This window comes from Corvus moneduloides, chromosome 3 (assembly GCF_009650955.1).
Source record: "Corvus moneduloides isolate bCorMon1 chromosome 3, bCorMon1.pri, whole genome shotgun sequence".
Taxonomy (NCBI): domain Eukaryota; kingdom Metazoa; phylum Chordata; class Aves; order Passeriformes; family Corvidae; genus Corvus; species Corvus moneduloides.
In genome coordinates, this window is record NC_045478.1 from 26,262,778 (window position 1) to 26,287,394 (window position 24,617).

The following is a 24,617-nucleotide window of genomic DNA, read 5'->3' on the forward strand; positions in this document are numbered from 1 at the left end:
TCCTAACTTGGTGGTTATAGTGTACACTGGAATAGCTTACCTCCATATCCTTGCTAGGCAACCTCAGGAATCATATAAAGCCAAACCTCCACATCCCAGGAGAATTTCATCCCCTGGGAGAAAGAAAAAATGCAAGTGTCTGCAGGGGAAGGGAAGGGTATTGGGAGAAGTGGAAGAATAAGAACAGGAAGATTTTCTCTTGGCTGTGCTTTGTAGAATGCTTAATCAGACAGATTTATTGGGTTGCGTTCAGGCTTGGATGGGCTTTTACACCAACCACTGCAAAGTAACACTCGTCCTTTTGAACAAAAGGGCATCGCTGTGCCGGTGGAGCTACAGAACATCACAAGGTAAGAATGAAAAAACAGAATTGGAATGTCTAATGTGTGAAATGATAGCAAAGGAGAGGGACATAGGGCTCAGCCCTCCCAAAAGCAACAAGGTGACCAGGTTTCCTTTTGAAAAATAGGGCCACAGCTATGAAAAATCAAGGATAAAGCCTTATTTTCATAGCATCATGGAATACCAGGTTGGAAGGAATATCAAGGATCATCTGGTCCCACCTTTCTTGGCAAAAGCATTGCCTTGACAAGAAGGCCCAGCACTCCCTTCAGGTAAATCTTTAAAAGTGTCCAGCTTTGGGGAATCCACCACTTACTTCCCTGGGGAAATTATTTAAATGGTTGATTGTTCTCATTTTTTCCTCTTGTGTCAAGACATAATCTCCCCAGGAGTAACTTGTACCCATCCTGTCTCATCTTTTCCTTGTGATTCCCTGTAAAAAGGGAGTCTCCATCTAATACTTTCTTTTTTTTCCCTCACATGTAGATTCCTACTGCCTGAAAAATACAACTAACTATAGCATTAATTTAATATGCTGGATGACATATATATCATCTTTAAACATCTCAATATATTTTAATTTGGCAGTTCAATCTAATTATAAAATTACTTATATCAACACCTATCTTTAAGACTTTGAAGCTTTGCACTAATAGGATCAGTTATAATGATTTTTATACAAAGAATTTATTTTGCACTATGCCCATGAGTTTTAAGAACTTGGAAAATATTAGGTCTTGTAGGTAGTACAAGCACATTTTTAAAACAGTACTACCAAACACATCATATCAGTGAATCACAGTTACTGAGTGTTCCCTTCTCTAACAGCTCATGCCCAGACTTCTATCAATTTTCATAATTTTAAGATGCCCTAAAAGGCCAACATTTTTCAGAGAAAGATTGTTTTTTTCTTTTGTTATTTTTCAGCTAGTTGGGTTTTCTTTATAAAGGGAACACTTGCCCTATGAACAAACACACATCATGATACGTAGAAAATAAAATATTATTTTAATTTTCCTATCTTTAAAATTTACTAGTACATTGTAAAATAAATTTAATTCTTATTCAGTCTCTACGAATGTGTTCCCAACATCCTTATATGATTCACTGTTGAAAATCAACAGAAACAACAATGGAGAAGCATCCTCTGAAAAGACAAAAGTAATTTCTAATTTCCAGAAAAATACTGAACATGCTTTGAGCTAGGCAGTGTAGAGATAACCATCTTGTGGGGATTGAGTCAACATCTCAATGTACTAAAACTGACAAAGTCAAACATCTCACATAGTTCTGAAACTTTGGTTCTGTGTTAGGACAAAACCTTTAGTTACTTGGTCTTCGAGATTAGAGGATGACTGATAGCATACTTGGATATTGTGTGGCACACAAGCTGGCCTTGGAAGCAGTCATTCTCATTTTCCATTAATTAGCACACAATAAAGTCTTTTAAAAATAACTGATTCAGGATCAAAAATAATATATTTGCATAATGCAGATCATATAGCTATATAATTTACATAGTACAAATCATACAGTTTTAAAAATCAAACTTTGATCTAATATGCTTTTTAATTTTCAGGTATTCTTAACATTGTTTCCCTTATATCTTGAAAATAGCATGTTCTTTCTGCTTATTTACTTTCAAATGACATAGAAATTAATTGCTATAAAACATTTTTATATTGACTGAAGTCCTTGCAAAGATCATTGTCTTCTCACTTAAAAGAGAGAGTAGTACATTTTTTAAAAATATCTTGAGCCTCTCAAGATGTATCCTTTTAGGTATGAGTGAATCTTGGGGAAAAAAAGAAATTAATTTCTTCATAATCAATTGGTCTGTATGAGTGACTAAGGACAATACTACCAGTCCATGCAGCAGTAGCAGGTCATGAAGTAATGTTTTAACATTTTTGGAGTAAAACGTGGAAACATTTCAAGAGAGTTGTTCTCAGCCTAATGAACAAAACCAATTGTTATTATTTGCTCCATGTGCATGATTCAGAGTCAACAATAGGGAAAGTTCTTTTGTCAGCAAAGACAGTCCTTTAGGCAATTATAACCATCTTTTCTAATCCATGCACAACCATTACTGCACTCTTTCTGGAAGTATAGAGCCTTTTGTTTGAAGTCAACATGCTCTGATTTGTTGGTGGAACTCAAGTGTCACAGCCATGGCCATGTGGAGATATAAACTATGATCAACTAAAGATGTTAACAAAACTCAGGCTCAGCTCTAGATCATGACTGTTTTGTTTGCTCAGATCACTTTGTGTATGCTCAGCCAAGTACCACACACCCTCAAGCCCAAATTTAGTTCTCTATGATAAATAGTTATGAAAAATATCTTTAAATGCACTAATCTGAATATATTGAGTAATCACACCAGCAATGCCTTTAGGAAGGGTGAAACTCCTTATGCAGACTGCAAATAACTGTGAAAGCATACTGAACTTCAGTGGGAATGGCAGTGTTTTCAAAAAAGAGATGGAAAAGCAATGTGGTTTTTTTAACCTGCTGAATAAATGTAAAACCAAAAACATTGTTAGGAACAAATGCACAGGGCTTGATTTCACTTAGATAGCTCTGAGGAAGTGTTCAGCAAGACACCCAGCCCCAGTGGGTCACTCAGACCTGCCCTGGTACTCCATCATTTGGTCCCACTTCCTTGCCTAGTTGTGCCCAGCCAAGCCTTTCACATCGACCCATCCCCTGAAGTTCTCACTAGGCTCGTCTCCTGAGCTCAAACAAAGCCTGCTCTTCTACACAGTTTCAATCTTTTCTTGGAAACTCACTAAGCACTGCCAGTAGGGTATATAGAGGTCCTTAAGGGTGAGGAGAGAGTTTGCAAGCCTTGGAGCAGAGCTGATGACACATCTCTTGAGCATGTAGTGCCAGCGCAATTTTTGGAGCTATATTTGTGTGTATGTCAAGCCCACTTCTTCCTAAGAGGAGTCACACATCAATGCCAAACAAACAAATCCTTGTAATAATCAGCATTGGCTGCAGTTTTAAAGGACTGAGTAAATTGGAATTCTTTCCTCTTGACAGTTATGACAAGCAATACAAAAAGTGTTTCAGTTAGATCTGGGCTAAAAATATTTTTCTTGTTCTAGGAAAACTTTTGAAATTTTAAGTGTTTTTTTCACTGTCATGAAATCATGATCTTTCAGTATAATTGGGCAGCAAGAACATCTTCCTCATCCCAGGAAATCCAGAAGCTTGATAATTAGGCTTTCAAACAACATATTGGAATTCTAGCTTCAATCACATAATCTGTATGACAATCTGACCCTCAACTTCTCTACTCAATAATGACTTTTAATCATAATGCTGATGTGAGCTGAATTTCTCTGAAGATTTCTTCTCCATAAATGCCACTTTGTATAAACAATGTTACACTATTTGGCCCAGAAAACTAAAGAGTAACTAGTTGTGGACCTATTCTAAGGAAGGGTTGATGAAGTCTCTATAGACTGTGAAGATGAGTTAATTATTTCTGTAAAATAAAAATTTGAGTACAGGAACTGGAGAACCAGTCTGCATCAGGGACCTGGATTTATTTTTTCCATTTCCAACCTGAGTGTTCTACCTACTGTATTGGCCTATCAGCTATTTTGGTTTCTCTACTGATGAATTTGCTATACAGTGTGCCAAGCTGTAATAAGACCTATTTTGCAAGAGCAGCAACCCTAACGTGCAAATACCAGACTTGTGCCTACTTAAAATTCCGCTGTAGTTCATACTAGATGCACTTTTTTTTTAACACTTCCCCGAAACACCACTTTAAAGAGTGAAAGGTGTTCAATGTACCTATTTTCATTATATCTACAGTAACTTCCAGGAAATTCTGCAAACACACAGATTTTTCTAGGAAGGACTCGTTCATCTTGGGAGTCTTTCAAGCCCACGCTCAGCCCCGGCAAGCTCTGTGGCAGAGATCCCGTTTCAGACGTGCAGTTCACACAGCAGCAAAGACTGATTCCCTGCCGTAAGTTTTTAGGTAACCCGTGGGAGAGTCCTGCTGGAAGTCGCAGGGCCCAAGAAAAAAACAAAACAAAACAAACCAAAAAGCATTAGGCATGAGGCTGTAAGTAAGGCAGGACCTAAAGAAAAGGTGTCCTCTTCAGCCCGAGCAGGACTGCAGTGGGCTGCCTGCGGGCGCCAGTCACGGCTTCACGGCTCGGCCTCGCCACCCCAGCACAAGGCACCCTTCCACAGGGCAGCCTCGCAGAGACACCAGGGATGCCACGGCCCTCGAGGTGACTGCAGCTAAGAGATCAGGCGTGCACCAGCAAGTGACACTCTCCGTGTCCCACCTGGCGCCCGCGGCACAGGGACCGCTCGGGGCTGCTCCCGGGGCTGGCACGGCCGCCCTGACGGGCCCGCCCTGGCAGGGGCACAGTGGGCTCCACGGCTTTCCCTGGGCAGGCCGCTCCCTGACTCATCTCCACGGGCCCACCCCGACTACGCCGTGCTTGCTCAGCACCGCACTGTGCGTTCAAACGGAGTCCCGCGGGGCAGAGAAAAGCACACAGTCCGCGCTGTTATTGCTGGTAGCTGGGCAGCGAACAACCAGCCCGCCTGCTGCCCTCAGCAATCAGCCCGGCCGGGAGGCACGGCCAATGGTGGAGCCGGCGCGGCTACAAGAAGGGCGGGCGGTGGCGGACTGACCCCCGTGGCGGCGCCGGGGTGGAGGCGGAGAAGGGGCGGAGCGGCTCCGGCGGCGGGGCCGTGGCGGAGAAGGGGCGGAGCGGCTCCGGCGGCGGGGCCGTGGCGGAGAAGGGGCGGAGCGGCTCCGGCGGCGGGGCCGTGGCGGAGAAGGGGCGGAGCGGCTCCGGCGGCGGGGCCGTGGCGGAGAAGGGGCGGAGCGGCTCCGGCGGCGGGGCCGTGGCGGAGAAGGGGCGGAGCGCTGCGCGGAGCGTGCTGGGGCTGCAGGAGCGGCTGCGCTGTGCGCAGGAGCCCGCCGAGGTACGCGGCCGGGAGCGCAAAGGCGGCAGCTGCTGCGCTGTAATTTCTGTGTTCATAAGCGCTCTTCTACGTGAAATAGGTGCTTCTGCTTGGTTTTAAGGGCGCACATCAGGATGAGCGGGGGTTGTCACGCCCTGCCTTGCTGTTCTTCCTGGTCCAAGAAGGACTAAGATGTTATTCTGAAACGACCCCTGCAGGGTGGCCAGGCTGCTCAGTGCGCCCGAGGAGTGGCTAAGGAACACCTGAAGCAGGCAGAGATGGGTGGGGAGCGCGGTCAGAGCAGGTGCTGAAGCTGCGCCGGGCGCTGGAGGGGCCGAGGGGACCAGGGCACCCCCCGCTCTCTGAGCAGCAGCCGGCGCTCCCAAGGAAATGGAAGCAAAGTAGCACGTGCCAAATTTGCCTCAGTGTTTCAGTGAAGTAATAAATCACATTTGACTGAAGAAGGTGTATCCAAAAGAGTGATGTCATTTTTGCTTTGAGGGGCTTTTTAAAAAAATTTTTTTCGGAGGGTCACATCTGCTTTGAAAACACAGAACGCTTTTACCTTGATGGGTTTCAAAGGCATTAAAAATTGATACAAGTTTGTGGTCAGAGGCAGAGGGCAGCAGTAAAAACGGCATTGTATTTGGTAGTTGATGAAAAGCTTAGCTATTAATCATGTTTAGAGCCTGTTTTTAAAGTGTGTGTGTATGCATATAGAGGAAATACTGATTTTCCTAGCCAGTAATGGTTTATCTTATTGAATGCCTGTGATGTAGACAATATCTGTCTAAAAGGCAAATATCTGTGCAGGTGGTTCTTCAGAAGTTTTAATTTGCAGTTCAATAAACCTAAGATCTCTTCCTGTGCTACAGAAATGATCAGATATTATAGTGTCTGAATTTGTACTTGGGATTAGTGTTGCTATGCTATTTTGAAGGGGTACCAAAGGAAAAGAAAGAAATAATTCTAGAGGTAATTAATTTTTAAGTGATCCCAAACCAGTAAGTTTCAAAGCATCCAACTAAAGTGAAAAATGAGAACAACTCTGTTTATGATTCATTAAGGGAGGAGATACACTGTTATGCAGCATAGCTGCAAGTAGGTGCTGCATAAAATGGAGCACCTAATGGTGGTGCTGCAGCACTTCTGTCCCTGCTAAAACTGTCTACTGAAATAGAAGTATTTATGGGTAACAGGGCCTAAGGAGTGGCAGAGAAAGTGAGAAACTGATAGCTGTAAATTGGCAGTCATGAAAGGTACTCCTAACAGAAGTTGAATCTAGTAAGAGAAATTATGTGGTTAGCATCTTTAAAGGCAAAGAGGATGTGTGGAAATGTGTGGAAAGAATTACAAATCAGTATTACAGATGTGTATGTAGGTAAGCATTGTTGTCAAATACTTGTGTTCCATACTGAGAACGATATTTGTCTTTGGACTTTTTAGTAAGTGCTAAAAGTTTTTGATAACCATGCAGAACATCAGTTGTCCATTTCAAAAGCTTCTTAATGTGTGAAGTTTGATAGCTACCCACTGAGTTTTCAGAGAATTGACCAAAGAAAGAACAGGTATTGAATGATGCTTATGGTTCTAGGGAAGGTACAGGAAAAAAGTAACTGTACTATTGGTGATAAAGGTCAGTGAAATGGTCTTCATTGACATTGATCATAAAGGAACATGTTGAGCAGCTGCATGATGTTAAGATGTAACTGATGCAGAATTAAAGAGTGGTGCCATGATCCATACCACTTAGTGAGATGTTACGTAGATACTTTCTGCCAAATTTATCTCAAATTGTATTTGGCTGACACTAATTATAATAAATATATGCAAGCTTCAAGGCATTTGACTTGCTTCTGTCCGATCCTGATTTGAGTAGTGGTGTCACGGGCCTGATATAATACATAAAACTGACTTCAGTTCCACTCGCCAAAAATAAGTGCCAGATCGCATCAGGAAACAATATTGGTTTGTGGGTTTGTGGTGTTTTTTTGGGGGGGTAGGAGGGTGATTATGCATCTCTTTGTGACTTGATGCTACTGAAATCTTTCTTAGTTTAAAAGACAGCAAGCATTGTAGGGAAATGCTACACATACTGAAGTAATTTGTGTCAAATGAAGAGAGTCTCTTCTAGAAACCAAATGTGATCATGTGGTAGGCTACATTCATTTGAGCAACACATGTTTTACCATGGCTCAGTGGAAAGTCACAGCTAGGAGCTATGAATGTAGGTCACTCAGGATAGGAGACTGTATTTTGGAAAGCATTGACTCAGAAAATGATTTGGAGCTCTGATGTATTACCAGTTGAGCATGAAATTGCAATAGAGTGCAGTGGCTTATGGGGTAAATGCTATCTTTGGGTAGCTTAGCAGGGTTATGTTATTATTGCTATATAGACGGACAATTACAGGAATATTATGTCCTGTTCTGAGGACTGTTTTTAAAAACAACACTGGCCAAGCTGGAAAGATAATAAGACAGCCAGAGAATGGCTGTAGCTCTGGCTGGCATAACTTAATGAAACTAAAGAACCAAGGTAAAGTGTGTGATTAGTAATTACATTTATTTCTGTGTTGTGTAAGATGATTGGAGGAAAGCTCCTTTTGTATAATTAACAGATTTAGTAGCTGGAAACAATACTAGGCAATTGTTTTAGGCAAACTGTTGGTTTTGTTTGGTTTGGTTTTTTGTTTGCTTTTATTTTGTTTTGTTTGTGTGTAGGGGGGGTGTTTTGTTTTGGTTTGGGGTTTTTTGTTTGGGTGGGGGTTTTTTTGTTTTGGGTTTTTGTTAGCTGAGGGCATAGGGATTATTTGCTTGGGAGAGTTGGGTTTTTCTAAGGTGTTTTCCTCAAAGTCCTGGTGCTCTTTCAAATGAGTTATCTAGCTCAGCCAGAAGTTACTGACTTGATGGAATTTCACAGGCTTTTTTATAGAAGAGAATGAGCTAAAGAATCATAGGGATCTCTTTTCGAAAGAGATGCGGCTATTGAGTGAGGAAGGAGAGAAAACAGGAGTTACTGTAGAGAAATGTTGTCAGTCCCCTAAGGACAGATGGTCTGGGAACCTGTTAATGGGTCCCGGCTCAGATAGGGAAATAAGAGGAGACCGTACAACACTTGTAGAAAGGATGATGGAGCAACACTGGTGTCGTGGGAAGAGACCAAACCCAGTGCACCTGGCAGCTGTTGTTACTACTTTGCTTTCAGTTTTGACTCTGGAAAATTTTGTTTGCTCACATGCTTCTTTCCCATTGCTGATTACCATTGATCTCTGCTTTCCAAATTCCAGCCTGCGTTCCCTTCTTCCCTGCATCCTTGCTGGCTTTTGTTCCTACTGTCCTCTTTGCTTTTGTCTCATACCACTATGTGTATGCCAGCTCTCAGTTCGTCCATAAGGCTTTGCCTGTTTATATTGCATGAAAATCTAGGTCTTGGGTTTTCTTGGAATGTCTTTTATGGAAAAAAACCCCCAGTCCTAAAGGGTTTTGATCATTCTTTTTAAATCAGCATTTAGGAATTATGTAGACTAGTCTAGGAATTGTATATGAAGATAACTTTTCTTCAAAATTTTTCTGTGGAGTTTACAGTCTCTTTTAAAGTTGATAGATTTTTCCACGAGGATATAGCTGATAGTGGTTTGTGAGGTAAAACAGTCTGAAAGCCAGTGGAGGGTTACATATGTATTGTTTGTATATGGAAAGTCTTCCATAAAGAAATTACCAGATCCAGTCCAGTGAGATAAGAGCCAGATAGGCCACAAATGCTATGGTAGAAGAAATGGTTAGAGAAACATGCCTCAATAGTCAGTCTTCAATTTGCTTTTGAAGGCCTACTCAGAACAGACTTTACAATTTTGCCTTATTTTATGCAATAATTATAATGGTATACTATATATAGGTATCATGACAACAAAGCTTGTGTTTCTAGCAGGCTCTGGTTTTGGTGAAAGACTTTACTGTGTCCTGTGCTTCACCATAGACCTTTCTCTGGCCTTCACCAAAGCCCGATAGATACTGGAGCTTGGTATTTGTGCTTTGTCTTTGGCAGAGAAATCAGATGTCTCTAGCAAATAGGATAAATACAAAGTTTCTCTGCTGCTACAGATGCTTGCCACAAATTATATTTTACTTCTGATTGTGTCTGTAAGTTTGGTTCTAAATCCCAAGAACTTGGGGATGTGTGATTCCTACTGGCTGGATGCTACCATTTGCTTTGTCCAGTTACAGAACGGAGTCTTACACTTGTCCTGTACATGCAGAGCTGCTGATTCCCCTGCAGCCTGAGCTGTTCTCTGCTTTCAGGTGGTTGGTATAACTTCTAAAAACCTTGTCAGTGTGTCTCATCAATTTTTTCTGCCTTTTTTTTTTTTTTTTAAATGAAACAGTGTTATTTGTCTTAATTTTCCAAATGTGATATATATTTCAAGTAACCAAAATGAGCAGTGTGGTCTTTAGTTTAGAAAACTTGGAAAGTTTTGTTTTTCCTTAAAATGTGTTGACTGCTTTTGAACATGCTTGTTGTGTAGGTGCTTTTGTAATTTAGCCTGTTGGTTTGAAGTTGTATGAATCGTGATTGCCTGCTTCCTGAATTTTTTCTTCAGAAATAAACTTGGCTTTATGAGTTAACTTAGTCCAAAATCCATCAAGAGGAACTATTCAAAACCCCTATTCACTGTATCTTGATGAAAACATCCCTTACTGTTCTTCCACAAATAGGTTTGTCTCTGGTCTATGGGATTTATTCCCAGTGGTTTGCACTGCTTGATTATCTAGTCATGTTTTATATCCAATATAATGTGTCAGCAGTGGGTTACTTCCTTTTTTCATTGCAAAATAAATTAAATCAATGAGGATATATATTCTTTTCATTAAATAAAAGTGAACTAACTTGACACTGATCATTTCAAGCATTAGAAACTATGTTACCATCGTGAGCAATTACTATTTTTCTCGGGGAGTGCCTTATCTTAAAAATAAGCAGAACTTCATATGGTTTTTGTGCTGGTTCTGAAATCTTGGTCAGGAAGGTTGGTTTTTGGTTTTTTTTGGTTTTTTTTTTGGTAGGTATCCTGTCATTTTATAGGTAGCTGAACTTCTGGGAGAGATTTGATTTGTTAGCTCTGGTCCTGGGTGTATGTCTTACCTTTGCAACTTGCCTCACATTTTCCCAGACTGTGAAGTATTTCTCCTGTGCTTGTCTAGACTCAGAAGCACTGTTGTGGGGTGGATGTTTTACAGAACTGCATGCCAGGCATGTAGATAGAGCCCACTGAACACGATGAAAATTAGTGTCAAGTGTGGGATTCCACTACTCTAATGCATTGTAGGAACAATGAAACTTGGAGCAACGGTAGAGCAATATATCCCTGGAGTGCAATTTGTAAATTGTTTCTTCGAGCTTGCTACTCATTTTTTAGTACCACTTCCACCTCCTGCAATGCCGTTTAAGAAGCAGTATCTAATATAACAAATGACAGTTCATCAGTTATTTAAATTAATATAGCTGTTTTTATTGTCAGAAGATTTCTGGGGTTGTGTGTTTTGTGTTCCGGCTGTTACATTGAGAAGTGTTAATGATCTGAAACACTTGACTAGTATTTCAGGCTTTGTGAAAGCCCTATGAAATGCTGCTATTTCAGTTGTACATTAATTCTGTCATCTCCATAACATAGTTTCATGTGTGTGGTTGTGAATGTTTCAGTGGGAACACTAAACTGGGGGATGCCATTCTTAAACCACAACAGGAAAATAAGACATATGCTTAGCTGCAAGACTCTGGGATGCTATATACCCATTGCCAAAGAAATTGTATCATATTGCTGTTGAAATTTATACTCTGCTTATAAATGAGACTTCTTTGTTATTACAACACTTCTCATAGGAAGATCTGCATTTTGTATGTGAAAAAATCTTTCCTGCTTTTATGGAAGTCTTGAGTTTTCTAACAGGTGTAAGCTTTGATAGTGCAAAAGAAAACAGTTGTTCTAGCTTGCGCTTGTTTTGTTAAAATACAAATTGCAGTTATGTTTTCAAAACCTTATTTTGTGCAATCTGGGCTTGGACCAGCTCTGTTGTCCTTTCTTGGCCTGGACTGATGCAGTAGTGCTGCTGACTGTGAGACTTGCTGATTTTTGCATGGTGGCTTTGCATAATGCGGCTTTCTATTGGCTCTGTGGCAAGTTAGGGCCACTGCTACATGATGAGGAGGCATATATATGTAGCCTGTACTACTGTGATATTTATTTTTACTGTAATCTTTGTAGCAGTAAATTCAAACTATCTACTGGATTTTCTGATGCTACTGAATTTGAGGGGTTGGCAGGACCATACTGGTTCACAGCACAGACTGCAAACATGGCCCTGATGTGCTGTAAAGGAGTGCTTACATTTTCCAGGAGTTACTGGATGTTCCTTTTGACACTATTGTGTGTTTTTGGATTAAATATGTGAATGAGGATGAGAAGAACAGAATAGGATTTCCAAGTATTTGTTTAAAACAATAAATCTAATGTTTCCTTCCAGATTATTAAAACACTTGAGGTACTACAAGGTTTGGATTTATCGCTGGATATTCTAGTGGTAAGTGATCAGTAGTAATACATTAAACTCTTTAGTGAATTACTATGTAAATGTCAGGAGTGTGCATTTGTAGAAGTAGTGAACACATTGCATTTTATAATTTTGACTTTATATCCTATTTGGTTAGAGTCATTTTCCAAAAGCTGGTCATCCAACCTGATAAATCCAGTATTACATCAACAGTGATAGTACTGAGGAGGGAACGGAGCACACAGAGGACATTTTGCTTCACTGTAAAACTGCCTTCAATCAATGCTTAAAACAAAGCAAATATGGGTGAACCATTCTTTAGGTCAGTTGTCTAACTCTTCCATCTTTTATTAGCAGCTCAAAGTTAGTTTCTTGCATTTAAAGAGCAGGCATCTCAAATAATGATTCCTGTGGCTTTTATCCTCATCCAAGCTGCATCATATCAAATTCTATATTACATATTGTCACAGTGGTCTGTGAAGCTTCTAGCTATCGTAAGCAATGTGTCTGTGTTTTGAGAAGAAGAAAAATGTGGGTTTTGTGAGAGAATTCTTTGAAGAGTAAGAGGAAAAATATAGTTGCCAAGATATTTGGGTGGCCTATTCAGGCAAAAGTGTTTGCCTGCCTAGACACAGGCAGACTTCTGCTTGAATGAAGCAGTATGTATTTTGTTTTCTAATAAAAATATATAATCTCATATTGCAAGTCGTTGTTTAAAATGACAAAGGGTTTCTGCAGATGATTCATGTTCCCAGCAACGTTGCGTGTTTTATAACGGGACAAACTTTGACGGAAGCCTTCAAGTCAAATAGAGGAAAGTGATGTCTTACAGCTGAGGGCTCCACATATTTTTAATGCATTTGAAGAACATCAATAGCTTTATGAAATAGTCCCACCAGAATTCTCCCATCTGTTTGCAATAACTGACTTAACCAAATCAGGTTGCTCAAAGCTAAATATACTTGAAGTGAATTTAGGGAAGCCCTTTCTAGGGGCTGAGCTGATTATGTGGGAGTAATGTGTATAGCTCAGACTTCACAGGAGTGTAATTTCACTAGTTAGCAAGAGCATTAACAGGTTGCAGTGAACCTACTGAATTCCATATTTTGTGTGCATCTTAAAGATGAGAGTTTGTGAATCAGAGGTGCTTACTGATAATACAGAATTAACATCACCTGTGATTCTGCAAACAAAGTCTGCAAGATATTTTTGCTTAAACAAAACACTAGTGTGAGACTTGAAGACACAGTGATACTGTGAAAATAACTGCTCCTCTGACCCTTCAGTGCTGTACTACTAGTTGAGATGTATTTTACATTACACCATGCCCAACATATATGCTCTCTAATATGCTGAAATGTGCTTAATAAGCCTAAGGGAAATTTGAATTGATGCATTTTGTGGGCTTAAGCATTTGAGAGAAGTGAAATTCCTGAAATATTGTACATTTAATGGAGGAAAATTACTTATCTTAATTTTATGAATTAAGGCTGCATCTTGTTCCCCATATGTGGTTATAAATAACTACTTCAGTTCTGTTTGCAGTATAAAGAGTGCATTTATTCTTTGGCTGCCATAGGACTGCCTTGAATACTAGGCTAATACTATTTGTAGCAGTTTTAGAGGAGCTGTTATTTGGGATGAGAGTTGTGATTTATTCTGCCTATCTTTCTTGCATATCTTCCACAGGAAACTGGCATAGACAAAACAGTTGACAGTTTTAGGAAACATGCCACTGCTGGGAATGTAGCTAAAAGTCTGTTAAAACAATGGGAGAAGCTTATTTCTCCAGAAAGTAAAAGGTAGGTGAACTTTTTTTCCTAAAAGTTAGTTATACTGTAGTGTAATTTTAAAATACAGATTGGAAACTTAGGAAGGTGTTTAGAATGACAAATGCACATTGAATTGGAATGTGAATTGAATTGAAGAAATGAGAATGCAGTTATAAAATATGAGAAGAATAATCAGACCATTATTGGTCAACTGGCCAGTCGGCACTTTGACTTCAGCTGCTTTTTTCGACTGGCACAAGTTCTTAGGTCCCAGCTAGTGCCAACGGGACTAAACCATGATGGGCACTGCTCTGCACTTCAGGAAATTGGGAAACTTGCTCTTTCTTCCTGGAGGTGGTGATTACATGAGGCAGCTCTCCAGTGATTTGGTTGTATTTCTTGTAATGTTCTTGTGGACTGAGAGGGCCTTCCAACACTGGAGGAGTCACAGTGAAGCGATGCAGCTTCTTCTGAGACTGAAGCAGCCACCACTGCCATGGCCAGGCCCACTCTGCTTTAGATGTTTTGCAGAGTTCCAACACTTCCAGGCAGTTGAGCTGGGAAAGCCAAGGGAATAGTTTGACTAAATAGTGCATTTTAAATCTGAAGTTGTTCAAACAACAGGAAAGTAAAATACCAGAATCTGTGATAAGCAAATCATAAAGGCTGACCTGTTAATCTGTTATCACCTACAGACCATGATATAAATTCTCTGTCTCCTGATTATTTCAAGCACCATGTCTTTGTTATAAAGCACGCAGGGAAACTTTATGAAAAAGTGGTATCCAGCATGTTACGAGCAGATAGTACTGCCAGGTGTGTTTTCCTATGCAGGGGTATGTCCCTATTCCCCACTCGTTTTGCTATCAATTCTTGTTGCAATATTTAGCAGTGCTGGACCCAAGAGCTCTGTGATTCTGTGCTGATAACGGAAGAGTAAGAACACAGCACAGAACAAAGTTCTAGGTTTTGTGAAACTATGACACATGGTGTGATTTTATCCTTTTAGTTTTACCAACATAGGGAAAAACAGATTGTTTAAGAATTTAACGTCATCTGTAGAATGGGATGTAATTTTTTTTTTTATTGTTGCAGTGGTCACAGGAGAAGAAAAAATAATGAGAAAGAAAAACGTGAGATGAAATCTTCTGTTTCCAAGGAGATTAAGCCTTCAGAGAAGCTCAAAACATCTGTTCTGGCCTTTAGAAGTTCCAATAGTGCTCCCATTTCTGCAAAGTTGAATAAGGAGCATATTTGTAGTGAAAAGACCCATCAAAGCACAAATTCTGCATCTCCAAAAGAATGGGATCATGAAGAATGTAGCACCAGTGGTTCTAAGCACGCTTCCCAGGGTACCAATTCTCAGGCTAAAGAAAGTGAGTTCAAAGAGAGCAAGAAAGTTTCAGAAAAGCAGCATTCCTCTGCAGCAAATGAAGGCTTATTACCCCTGGAGGAAAAGCCCAGTAAGGATGCTTCCAAACAGAGAAATCCTAAGTGTGTGAAGAAACGAAAACAAAATCTTGTCATGAAAGACCGAGCCAAATCCTCTAGTGATGAGGAATTTGAACCCCCTACTATGTCTTTTGAAGCTTATCTTACTTATGATGTGACCAACAAAAGAAAGAGAAAGGCTTGTTCTACAGGTGCACGGCCAAAAAAGTGCAGTGAACAGAAGAACAGCTCATTACCACAAAAGACTTCAAAACTTCCTCAGGCAAAAGTGGGAGTTGAAGATGTAAAAAAAAGTGAGAGTGAGCAATCAGAAACTCCCAGTAAAAAGGTAAACCACTACAGGGTTGAGATAATAGCAGATAAACTGCAGACAAACAAGTGCTTTGGACTTTTATTTTCAGTGAAATTTATCTGTATTTGAAGGAACAGATTGCATGACTCTGATGTATCAGCTGCACTGCAATTGCCAAGAATTACAATAACTGGGGGGAAAAAAAGATACAGTTTGCAATTGAATTACTTGTATTTTTAGTATTATTTCCAATATTACAGTAGTGTTTGATCCATATCAACTAATCTGCATTTGACTTGAAAAATGCAAAGGCAGTTACCTTTGGAAAGATGTCCACCTTTTTCCTTTCTTGACCATTCTGGTTTGTGACTGCTGCAGCTCTCTGTGTATAGAACAGTCCTTTTGTCAGATGCTGTGGTTCTTTAACAGTGAATATTAAGGTTTGCAGTGGAACTCAGCCTTCTTTAAGTGCATTGAAGTAAACCACAGTATTGCATATAAAACTAGATTACACATTTTCTTAATCTGGGCTATCCTAGTCCCTTGAAATGCAAAAAGTTTAAGTAGCTCCTCTGAGAAAATGTGTATGTAAAAATGTGTATTAATTAGACCTTTTAAATGAAGAGCTTTTGTGCACTGAAAATTAGAGTTATCTTCAGATTTATATCTTCACTGTGATGTGAAAGCTTTAGGCTTTTTTTTTTATTGTGGAAGATCTGCAATCTGAGTGTGGTATCTTCTGTCCCAAATGGGGAAATATTAATGTAGAGGCTTATGTGTGATACTCTAACATAAACTGTTTGAGGAAAAACCTCAGATATTCAAGCAGTTGAGAAAAGTTACTATAGATACTAAAATAGTATCTATACTGTTGTAAGTGCAGGGAGTGCAATGCTGTTAAGTGCCTGACTTGAGATTGGAGGACACCTAAGACCCAATTTAAATGTTGCACATCATCCATTTGTAGGGACCTATACTGAACAGGCTGCTGCATCTTTCAATCCCTTTTCAGGGGATTAGCGGTGAACATTTTAGGCTAAATGGCTTACTGAACATGATCTAGCAGGCTCGGTAGGACCAGGTATAAAGCTGTTTCTTGTCTTTTAGAATTATGCTTTTGTCATCTTGCAGTTTTGCCTCATTCAGTGCATGCCTCAGTCGTGATTTATCTGAAAGCCCCTTAGCTCTACATATCTGCTCTGTTCTTTAATCTTTTTATGTGCTGATTGCAGATGTCCCACTAAGTTCCTTTTGTGGTATAGTGTCGGTAAGTGGAATATGAAAGGATATACTGAACAGTAATCCTGTGAGTAAATTTTAGTGTAGAAAGACAAGAATTCTAGTTATCCTAGTTCATTTTGGGATTTGCATAAAGGTTTGGGGGTTTGTTGTAGCTTATTTTAAGCCTCGTTAACCCCAAATTTATGATGTTGAAGCAGTGTTTCCTTGACTGTGCACAGGCCAAGGTGGCATCCTTCCAAGAGCTTCTTAATACTCCACTACCTAAAATTCTGCCAGGGATCTCACAATCATCTCCCCCATATGCTGCAGACTTTACAGGTAAGTAATATACAAGGCTGATAAATATGAAATAGTGCAGGTTTTTACAGCTCTGTGTAGAAATGTTTTATCCCCTTTTCCAATAAGCTGTATTAGCTCATCAGTCCATGGCAAAGAAGGGCCTCACTTTCACTTTCTCACCTGTAGAAACCATGTTGAAGCTGAACAGAGTTACGGGGCCTTCCTTCTTATGGCTTGCTGAGTCTGAGGAAGGTTCCCACAGGCATAGAGAAGGCATAAATCGAGTGGCAGTTCTACAGGCTCCATTTATCTTTATTCCTGTCTATATCTTAAAGCAGGCAAAGCCTTAGTAGAAATTATCTTAGGTAAAACAAATACATGAAGCACGGATGCCTTGAGAGGCCTCCCAGAAACAGAGACTAGACAGGAGTAAGGGAAAAAAAGTAGGTATTTATTTGAAAGGCTTTCAAAGGTACACCCTGGGGACTCTGAAGCTATTCTCAAAATGGACCCCAAAATGGACCCCAGCTCACGAGTTCTTCACCCTTTTATAGGTTTGGTTCATTTGCATAGCAGGGTTAATCCTCCAATTAAAACTCCAGTTTTCCCCTCACCTTGCCCCCCGCCTTAGTGGCTCTCTGGTTTATAGTTTTGGCCTAGGACAGTCTTGGTGTCCTTGGAAAGCAGGGCCAGAGAGGCTTTGTTATGTCTACCTAGCATGAGAGAGCAGAAGTTAACAGGCTACAAGAAACTTCAGAGTCATGCACCAAGCAGTACAGAATTTGAAAAATACAAAAGTTAAAACCTAAGGCATCACACTGGGTCTAGCTTTGGCATAGGAACCACTAGCATCTTTATGGGTAGGTGACAAAACGTGCCAGTGGTTCCCTTAGCAGCTCTTCTGATGTTTCAGTGGTTTCATACCACTGGGATTTGAAACATTGCTGCTATTGCAGCTTCTGGCTTCTCTAAGATAGCTCAGGAGGATTACTAAGGTGCATGTAGGTGGGTAACAGAGTAATCGAGGTGTGAACACAGCTCACATAGACTGGAGATAAATAATGCAAGACTGGTTTGAGTTGGTGCAGCTCACCTGCAGTGTACATGTTGTCTTGGCGTTAGATAATGGTAAATGGCCTTCTGCAATTTACAATATGTGCTAGGGCCCCAAACTGTAATACAATAACTTAGTATTTCAAGAAAAAGTAATACATGTTTATCTCAGAGATGAATGTTGGAAGCATTGTGAAACCTGCCTGGTGTTTTGCTTGCAGCTTCCACAGCAGCTGTTTTAGACGTGCCCCAGCAAGTTGATGAGATAGTTCAATTCACAGGACAGAGACTAAACTCTAAAATGCAGGTTTACGCTGGCTCTAAGGCAGTCTGCCTTTTGAAGATGCTGACGCTGTATGAACAGTGTGTCCGTGTGCTTCACAACAATATTGAGTGTGAGTATTTCAGGGGGTTTATAGCAGCCATGACTCAAAGGGTATGAGATTTTTTTTCTCTAGGCCAATAACTGGCCTACTAAAATATATTGTCTCTCCCTACAGAGGGTGATTTGAAGCAGGTTGAAAGGCACTTGCAGAAATGGATTGATTGATGGCTGTGCTAAAATGTACCTTTGTTTTGAAAGCTTACCATTTTTAAAGGTCCAAGTTTACTTAAAATAATGTCCTATAAATTATAAACCAAAAATTCTTCCCATCCCCATGTTTGTTGTGATCAAGAGATTCTTTTCTTCCTTGCATAGGCAGAGGAGGAAGAGATGCATATCAGTAAAGATGGGGCAATGACTACTCAGATGCTTTATCCATCCTCAAGTATAACTGCTAGTCAGTATGGAACTGCTGGTTTATAAATACTATGTCATAGCCGGACATAGGATATTCTGTTAGTGCTTGCTAAAATTAACTTGTGTTTTTATTTTTAAACTGAGTGGTGTTACCCATTGAGTAAAATAAGTGAGATACTGAAAGTACTGTCCTCTTTTGTAGTGCTACAGGAAGCAGGAGATGTGCCCTTTGAAATTCTTGAGCCTGTGCTAATACGTTGCACACCAGAGCAGTTGTTTCGAATAGAGAAATGTAATCTGGTAAATTCTGCCTCAAATTTGGGTAACCAGAGTTCCACAACTCCACGGGTTGCACTGGTTTTCTGTCTTGCATACTAATTTCTTTGAATTCAGCTGTCATTATCAAGTCTCCCTTTCTCAAGTGTCAGGATTTAAAACATTCAGGAGAATTACTACTGATGACTAAGTGAAAGACAGTGTGTATAGATGAGTATTTCTGTTTCTAAAAATAAGAAAAAAGATGACCACTGTATTTACCACTGAAGTAGCTGGGAAAGTCAGAACCAACTGTTTCTAAGTTACAAACTGTTAAGGCTGCAAAGCATATCAGTCAGGAAGTAGCTGGGGTGAGATTTCATGTGTGTGTTAGATTTCTTATCTATGCTGTTAGGACTTGAGTTCCATGATGCACTTGGACACTGATATTCTCAGTGTGTACTCCTTCGTAGGACAAGTTAACCTTTTCTTGTGTGCTTCGAGTTGAGAGCCAGAGTGGCCTGAGCCTCTGCTGTAATCACAAGTCTAGCCTGTAGGCATGGCTTACTGACTCCAGGTCTGCTGCTTGAAGCTGTGTGATTACCAGGCTGTAGTCAGTGTCCCTGCATGGTATTGCCATGGTGCGGGTACCTGTGTCAGCACGTGTGGTGGGATTTGTTCTGTGCCTTCTTCCACCAGAGGCTTGGGTTGTGTCTGTAGGCTCAGGTAACAGGTACTCTTGAAAATGTTATTTTGCAATCTCTGATTTAAAATATCTTGTGTTCAAATTAGACATTTATAAAAGAGACTGACCACTTGTGGAAGAAGCACTGCCAAAGAGACTTTAAAAATGAGAGCCTTCGGGAACATGAGTCTTGGCGTGAAATGTACTTGAGACTGTTTAATCAGAGAGAAGAAAAACTGAAGATCCTTACAAAAAATATTCTTTCAGCTCAGTCTGAGAAACCAAAAGGTAAAATCTCTGTTTAGCTCTTCCACTTACAAAACCCACTCTTCTGCTGTTCTTGACAATATGTTTGGTTTAGTGACTTGTTTGCAGTGAGTACTAATGCTGTACTTCTAGGAGAAATCATCAGGAACAAACACTGTTCCTCTTAAATTTAAATTTGCTTAAAAATAAATACATGCACTAATACAATACATTGGTGTATCCTGCAAATACTATGCATTAGACAAATCTTACCTTACTGGTTAGACTGAAGATTCTAAGCAACAATGCAAAGAGTTTTGGACATAAAGGACATGTATCTGCTACTCCTTGCTTCTGTATTAGGCAGGCAAGTAAAAATGGCTTATATGACTGGTGCAGCAAAACCACCCAGGAACATTCGCCGACAGCAAGAAATCCATGGGACAGCAGGACCTGTCATCCAGCTTCATCCCACAGAAAAGTGCAAGTAAGTGCTATGTACTATGCTTTTAATTTGTCTTTGTCAGTTCAAAATTGTGCTTGCAAAATAATTTTAAAGTTCTAAATAACTCTATTTACTTTCCTTTTTTTATGTGGCTAGTAGCTAGAAACAAACTTGCCTTTTAAGTCTTGTGTGTTCCTCAGCTGCGTGTGCATTGTCATTGCACATTTCTCGAAAATGCCAGTGAATTTACCCTCCCAGCTGGAGTGTAAGTGGACGCTGGTTTTTTTTCTCCAGATTGCACCAAAGCCGCTTGGCATCCTAGGGCGATTCCATTGTTGATAGTTTGGGTCTGTAAACCTGCCTAGTAGCCTCATGTGTTCTCCTGCTTTGATAAAATCCCAGTCAGCAGCCTGGTGTGATACAGCTGACCAGAATGAACCTCAGGAACTTTTAATATTTCTTCTTTCCTGTGAATTTCAGAAGCTTACTCGAACAGCCTTGCTGCTCAAGGTGGTTGTAGTATGGGTCAGGAAGGGCAGCCTGGATGTAAGAATTTTTTTAAAGTCAGCTTTTACACCAGATAAATTTTCATAACTGTGCCTTTAGCTGGTGAGATTCAGAAGGTTCTTTCCATACTGTTGCTATTTTCAGTGAAAAGATAGTTCCCCACCAAGACAGTAGCTTAAGGCACTTTGAACTGTGCTTTTGCTTTCAGTTGCTTTGTGGGAGATTGTTGCTTTGTGGGAGACCAGCCTTTCCAGTTTAGGTGCTTCAAGTACAGTAGCATACAATTACATATGTCCTTTGTGCTCTAGTAATCTCTGGACCAGGAACTGAATGATGTAGATAGACCAAACCTTGCATGATTTTTTTTTTCTCAGACATGATAAATTAGGAAGAACTGGTGTTGTGTGAAGGAAGCTGTGAAGAAGGTCGTTGCTTTGCCTTCTTGAGAAACAAGGGTTTGTTTAGGCACGATGAATTTAACTTACTGCTTTGACCTATTGGATTTTTAAGCTGCAGAATTTGTACAGCTGAAATTGTCACTTAAGAAGCTGGTCTTGCAGGAGCTAAAAATCCTGTGGCAGACATGCAGATCCTTAGCAGGCCACCGTTCTCACTCTGTGCAGTGGTGCTGAGCCCTGGCAGAATCCTCAGTGACTGGCTCTGAGGAGCACAGGGCTGGTCACACTGGTGACATTGTGCTGACACTTCAGTGCTGCATTGGGTTAATGGTCTTCAGCAGGAGGCATCAGCTCTGTATATGCATCTGCCTCAGTCCTTGTCTTGTTGACTGAGGATTCCAACATCATGTTTAGTTAGTTATTGTGCCTTTTGCTAGTTACTCGTAGTTACAGAGGTATTGTTTTTAAATACTCTTATTTACCCTCATTTTACCCTCGTTTTCTGTCAATGAGCTAGTTAGCAGTTCAGCTGTATTCAAAGAGGAAAATAAACATAAGGTGCAAACTAGAGCACAGCATTATGAATCACAGTGTTATTTGCTGACGAATTTTGATCTGTCACAAACTCTGATAATTTAAAGACTAATAAGAGACATGGAATCTTATAAATGTAATATTTGTTCAAGAATTAAAATGGACAAAATGATCATCTGTGATCCCTGAATTATCCTATGATTTTGAACTGTATAAAGTCTCTTAAATGTGTCCAATTAGGCTGTTGTTTTTGTTTGTTTTTTTTTTTTTTCAAAATGAGCCAGGGCAAATAGTAGCTTGATATCAAATGCTAACTTTTTTGTTATTTGCTTGTTTTAAAAGAATAGGGATTCCAGAAATGAGAGACAGAAACAACACATTATCAAACCTGATTCCTGCTGGCAACAGTAGTTCTAGCTCAGATGTCATGATTCAAGATGGAAAGAAGCCTACCAAAAGTAAGTGGCATTTCCTAAGATGATAAATTTAATTGTTTTAACCTGCTGCCTACTATTATATGCTTAATATTATACTAGTAGCATTTAAAGTTGCTCATAGCTGTAATCCTGATGGGTCTCTTTGTTTTGTTGTTGTTGTTGAAGAAATTGCACCAATAATGAAGAAAACTTTGAAAGCACTGAGGAGTAGAGTTGGACAACGGTAAAATGAGGCTGTGTATTTGAAGCTTATTTGATGTGACTGTTTGTATATTATGCTACAGTGAATGAAAGTAATGTTCATGTAAGCGCTGTTAATTTGTCTTAGTTGAAATAGGTCTGAAAAATTGCAGGGGTGAATAACTAGCAATAAATACTGAAACCTCCAAGTCGTTTCATACTGCTGCCTTCTTACTTGAATTGAAATAAGGTCAGTACACACACTAATGACAAATCAGTTTATATGAAGTTTTATAGATGATGTATTTATCAGTTTAAGTTGATGAAGGGTCTGGGACACAAGTGTTGTGAGGAATGGCTGAGGGAATGGGGGTGGTTTAGTCTGGAGAAAAGGAGGCTGAGGGGAAGACCTTATTGCTCTCTACAGGTACCTGAAAGGAGATTGTACATGGATGGGGGTTGATCTCTCTTCCCAAGTTACAGGACAAGAGAAAATGGCCTCAAGTTGCACCAGTGGTTTAGATTGGATATTAGGAAAAATTTCTTCACTGGAAGGGTTTTCATCACTGGAACAGGCTACCCAGAGAAGTGGCTGTGTTACCATCCCTAGAGATATTTTAAAGATGTGTAGATGTGACATTTGAGGATCAGAGTGCTGGATTAACAGCTGGACATTGATGATGATCAGGGTCTTTTCCAACCCAAACAATTCTGTGATTCTATGATTCTACTAAGTGTGGAGATGAAAGAAAACTTGGACTATACTCTGATCTGCTGCTCTCAGCCTGTCATGAAGAGGCCTAGCTCACAATCTTACAGCCATTTGTCTTAAAGTCAAGAAGCTATTTGGTCTTGGATAGCTGTCCTTTCAAGAGTTAGGGACTACTGCAATTTGGGATTGGTCTGTGAATGGGTTTACTCTTAGAAATGAGATAAGTCTTTGTAATTTCTTCTAAACCAGTTCACTTGCACAAATTGTAAGCCTGACTTTGCTTTGAAGGCATGGCTTAGAAATGGAGGAACTCTATTGTACTCAGTAGTTGCAAGTAGGTATTATTTCTTTCTTTGTACTTCCAGGATTTGGCATCTTAGAACTCCTCATGAAGGACAGAGTAAGGTTGTCATGAAACCTTTGAATTGATGTCTCTTACTCAAAACACCTTATGTGTCAATTTCCTCACTATCCTATACGTTAGGTATTACAGGTAGATTACAAAAATACTGCTACTAAAAATGGCTTTTAAAGCCATTAATGTAGTCACCCATCCATTACAGCTTGTGCAAATGCCCTGTTTATACAGGGATTTGAAGCCAGCAGGTGTGCTGCTGTGTTGTGTTTTTTCTCCATGCATTATAGTTGCACTAAAAACAATGAAGGTTGAAAACAGGTGTGTTGAACTGGAAATGCTGGGGGAGCTTTCTCTGCTTCTGAAATCAGAACAAACATTAACTAGTAGGAGAGGTAATGCAGCATCTGTCATACATACCTGAAGAGTTCATCCCAGAAGCATTCTTCACAAGACCTGAATCTGGCTGAATGGCCAATGTACCACTCTTTGTTGCTAATCAGTTGGTGGCAGATGCTCAATTCAGCTGGAAGTTTCTATCAAGTGTGGTGTCTTTTTGTGTGAGAAAAGCCAAAGTCATTGGTTGGGCTCTGGCATTTGAGAACACAGCTGCAGCCATCTAGAACAGATACAGATGATGGGAATGTCCCCTTGGGAGTCTGAAGGATAAATAGTTGTTTTAACAAATAGGCTTACATTGTTGATTGGCGATAACTTTCCCTATCCATGACAGTAGCAGCAGAGTTATGTAGAGGGCAAATGTGACTTCAAGATTAGGTGGCTTTCATTTCCTCTTCTCACTTTCTCTCACTTCAAAGGCTCTAGATATAGCTCTGGTAAGAGGGTACTCATGGGATCAGATTGTCATCCTGACATTTCTAATTTAGAAAACACAGTAGACAAGCAAATCTCTTTATTGTAAAGTAGTTGGTGCTACACACACTTTAGGCTAGGGTTTTTCTTTTGCTTGTGCTGTGGTCTGTTCCTATGGACTAATGCCCACCTGAGGCTGCAGTACACTGGGGTACTCTGGGAATGCATCTTTGTGAGGAATCTTGTTTTTGTGGTTTGACAGTGCTTGATGACGCAATACAAATCATATGTGGAGGCAAATTCAAAGCCTGCTTCCAAAGCATACCCTTTTAATCTAGAACACTAATGTAGGTGCTTCTGCAGTCTCCTGCCTTCCATCCC

General features: G+C 40.1%; 1 protein-coding gene across 1 annotated transcript; it reads left to right on the plus strand.

Moving 5' to 3' along the window:
* Window positions 1–259: 259 nt before the first annotated feature.
* On the plus strand, window positions 260–22,627 carry LOC116440607 (elongin-A-like). Its single transcript, XM_032101524.1, has 13 exons — window positions 260–350; window positions 1,412–1,503; window positions 4,900–5,310; window positions 11,811–11,867; window positions 13,527–13,639; window positions 14,705–15,389; window positions 16,814–16,913; window positions 18,149–18,322; window positions 18,872–18,969; window positions 19,717–19,897; window positions 20,219–20,342; window positions 22,082–22,197; window positions 22,342–22,627. Exons 1-13 carry the CDS (start codon window positions 260–262, stop codon window positions 22,401–22,403), a joined length of 2,304 nt encoding a protein of 767 aa, XP_031957415.1. The 3' UTR covers window positions 22,404–22,627.
* Window positions 22,628–24,617: the final 1,990 nt, after the last annotated feature.

Bases quoted from the DNA above. Each gene is read 5' to 3' on its own strand.
- LOC116440607 (XM_032101524.1), top strand. From the start codon at position 260: ATGGGCTTTTACACCAACCACTGCAAAGTAACACTCGTCCTTTTGAAC. The intron at 351-1,411 runs GTAAGAATGAAA...ATTCTTATTCAG, and splicing joins GAGCTACAGAACATCACAAG to TCTCTACGAATGTGTTCCCA. The intron at 5,311-11,810 runs GTACGCGGCCGG...GTTTCCTTCCAG, and splicing joins GTGCGCAGGAGCCCGCCGAG to ATTATTAAAACACTTGAGGT.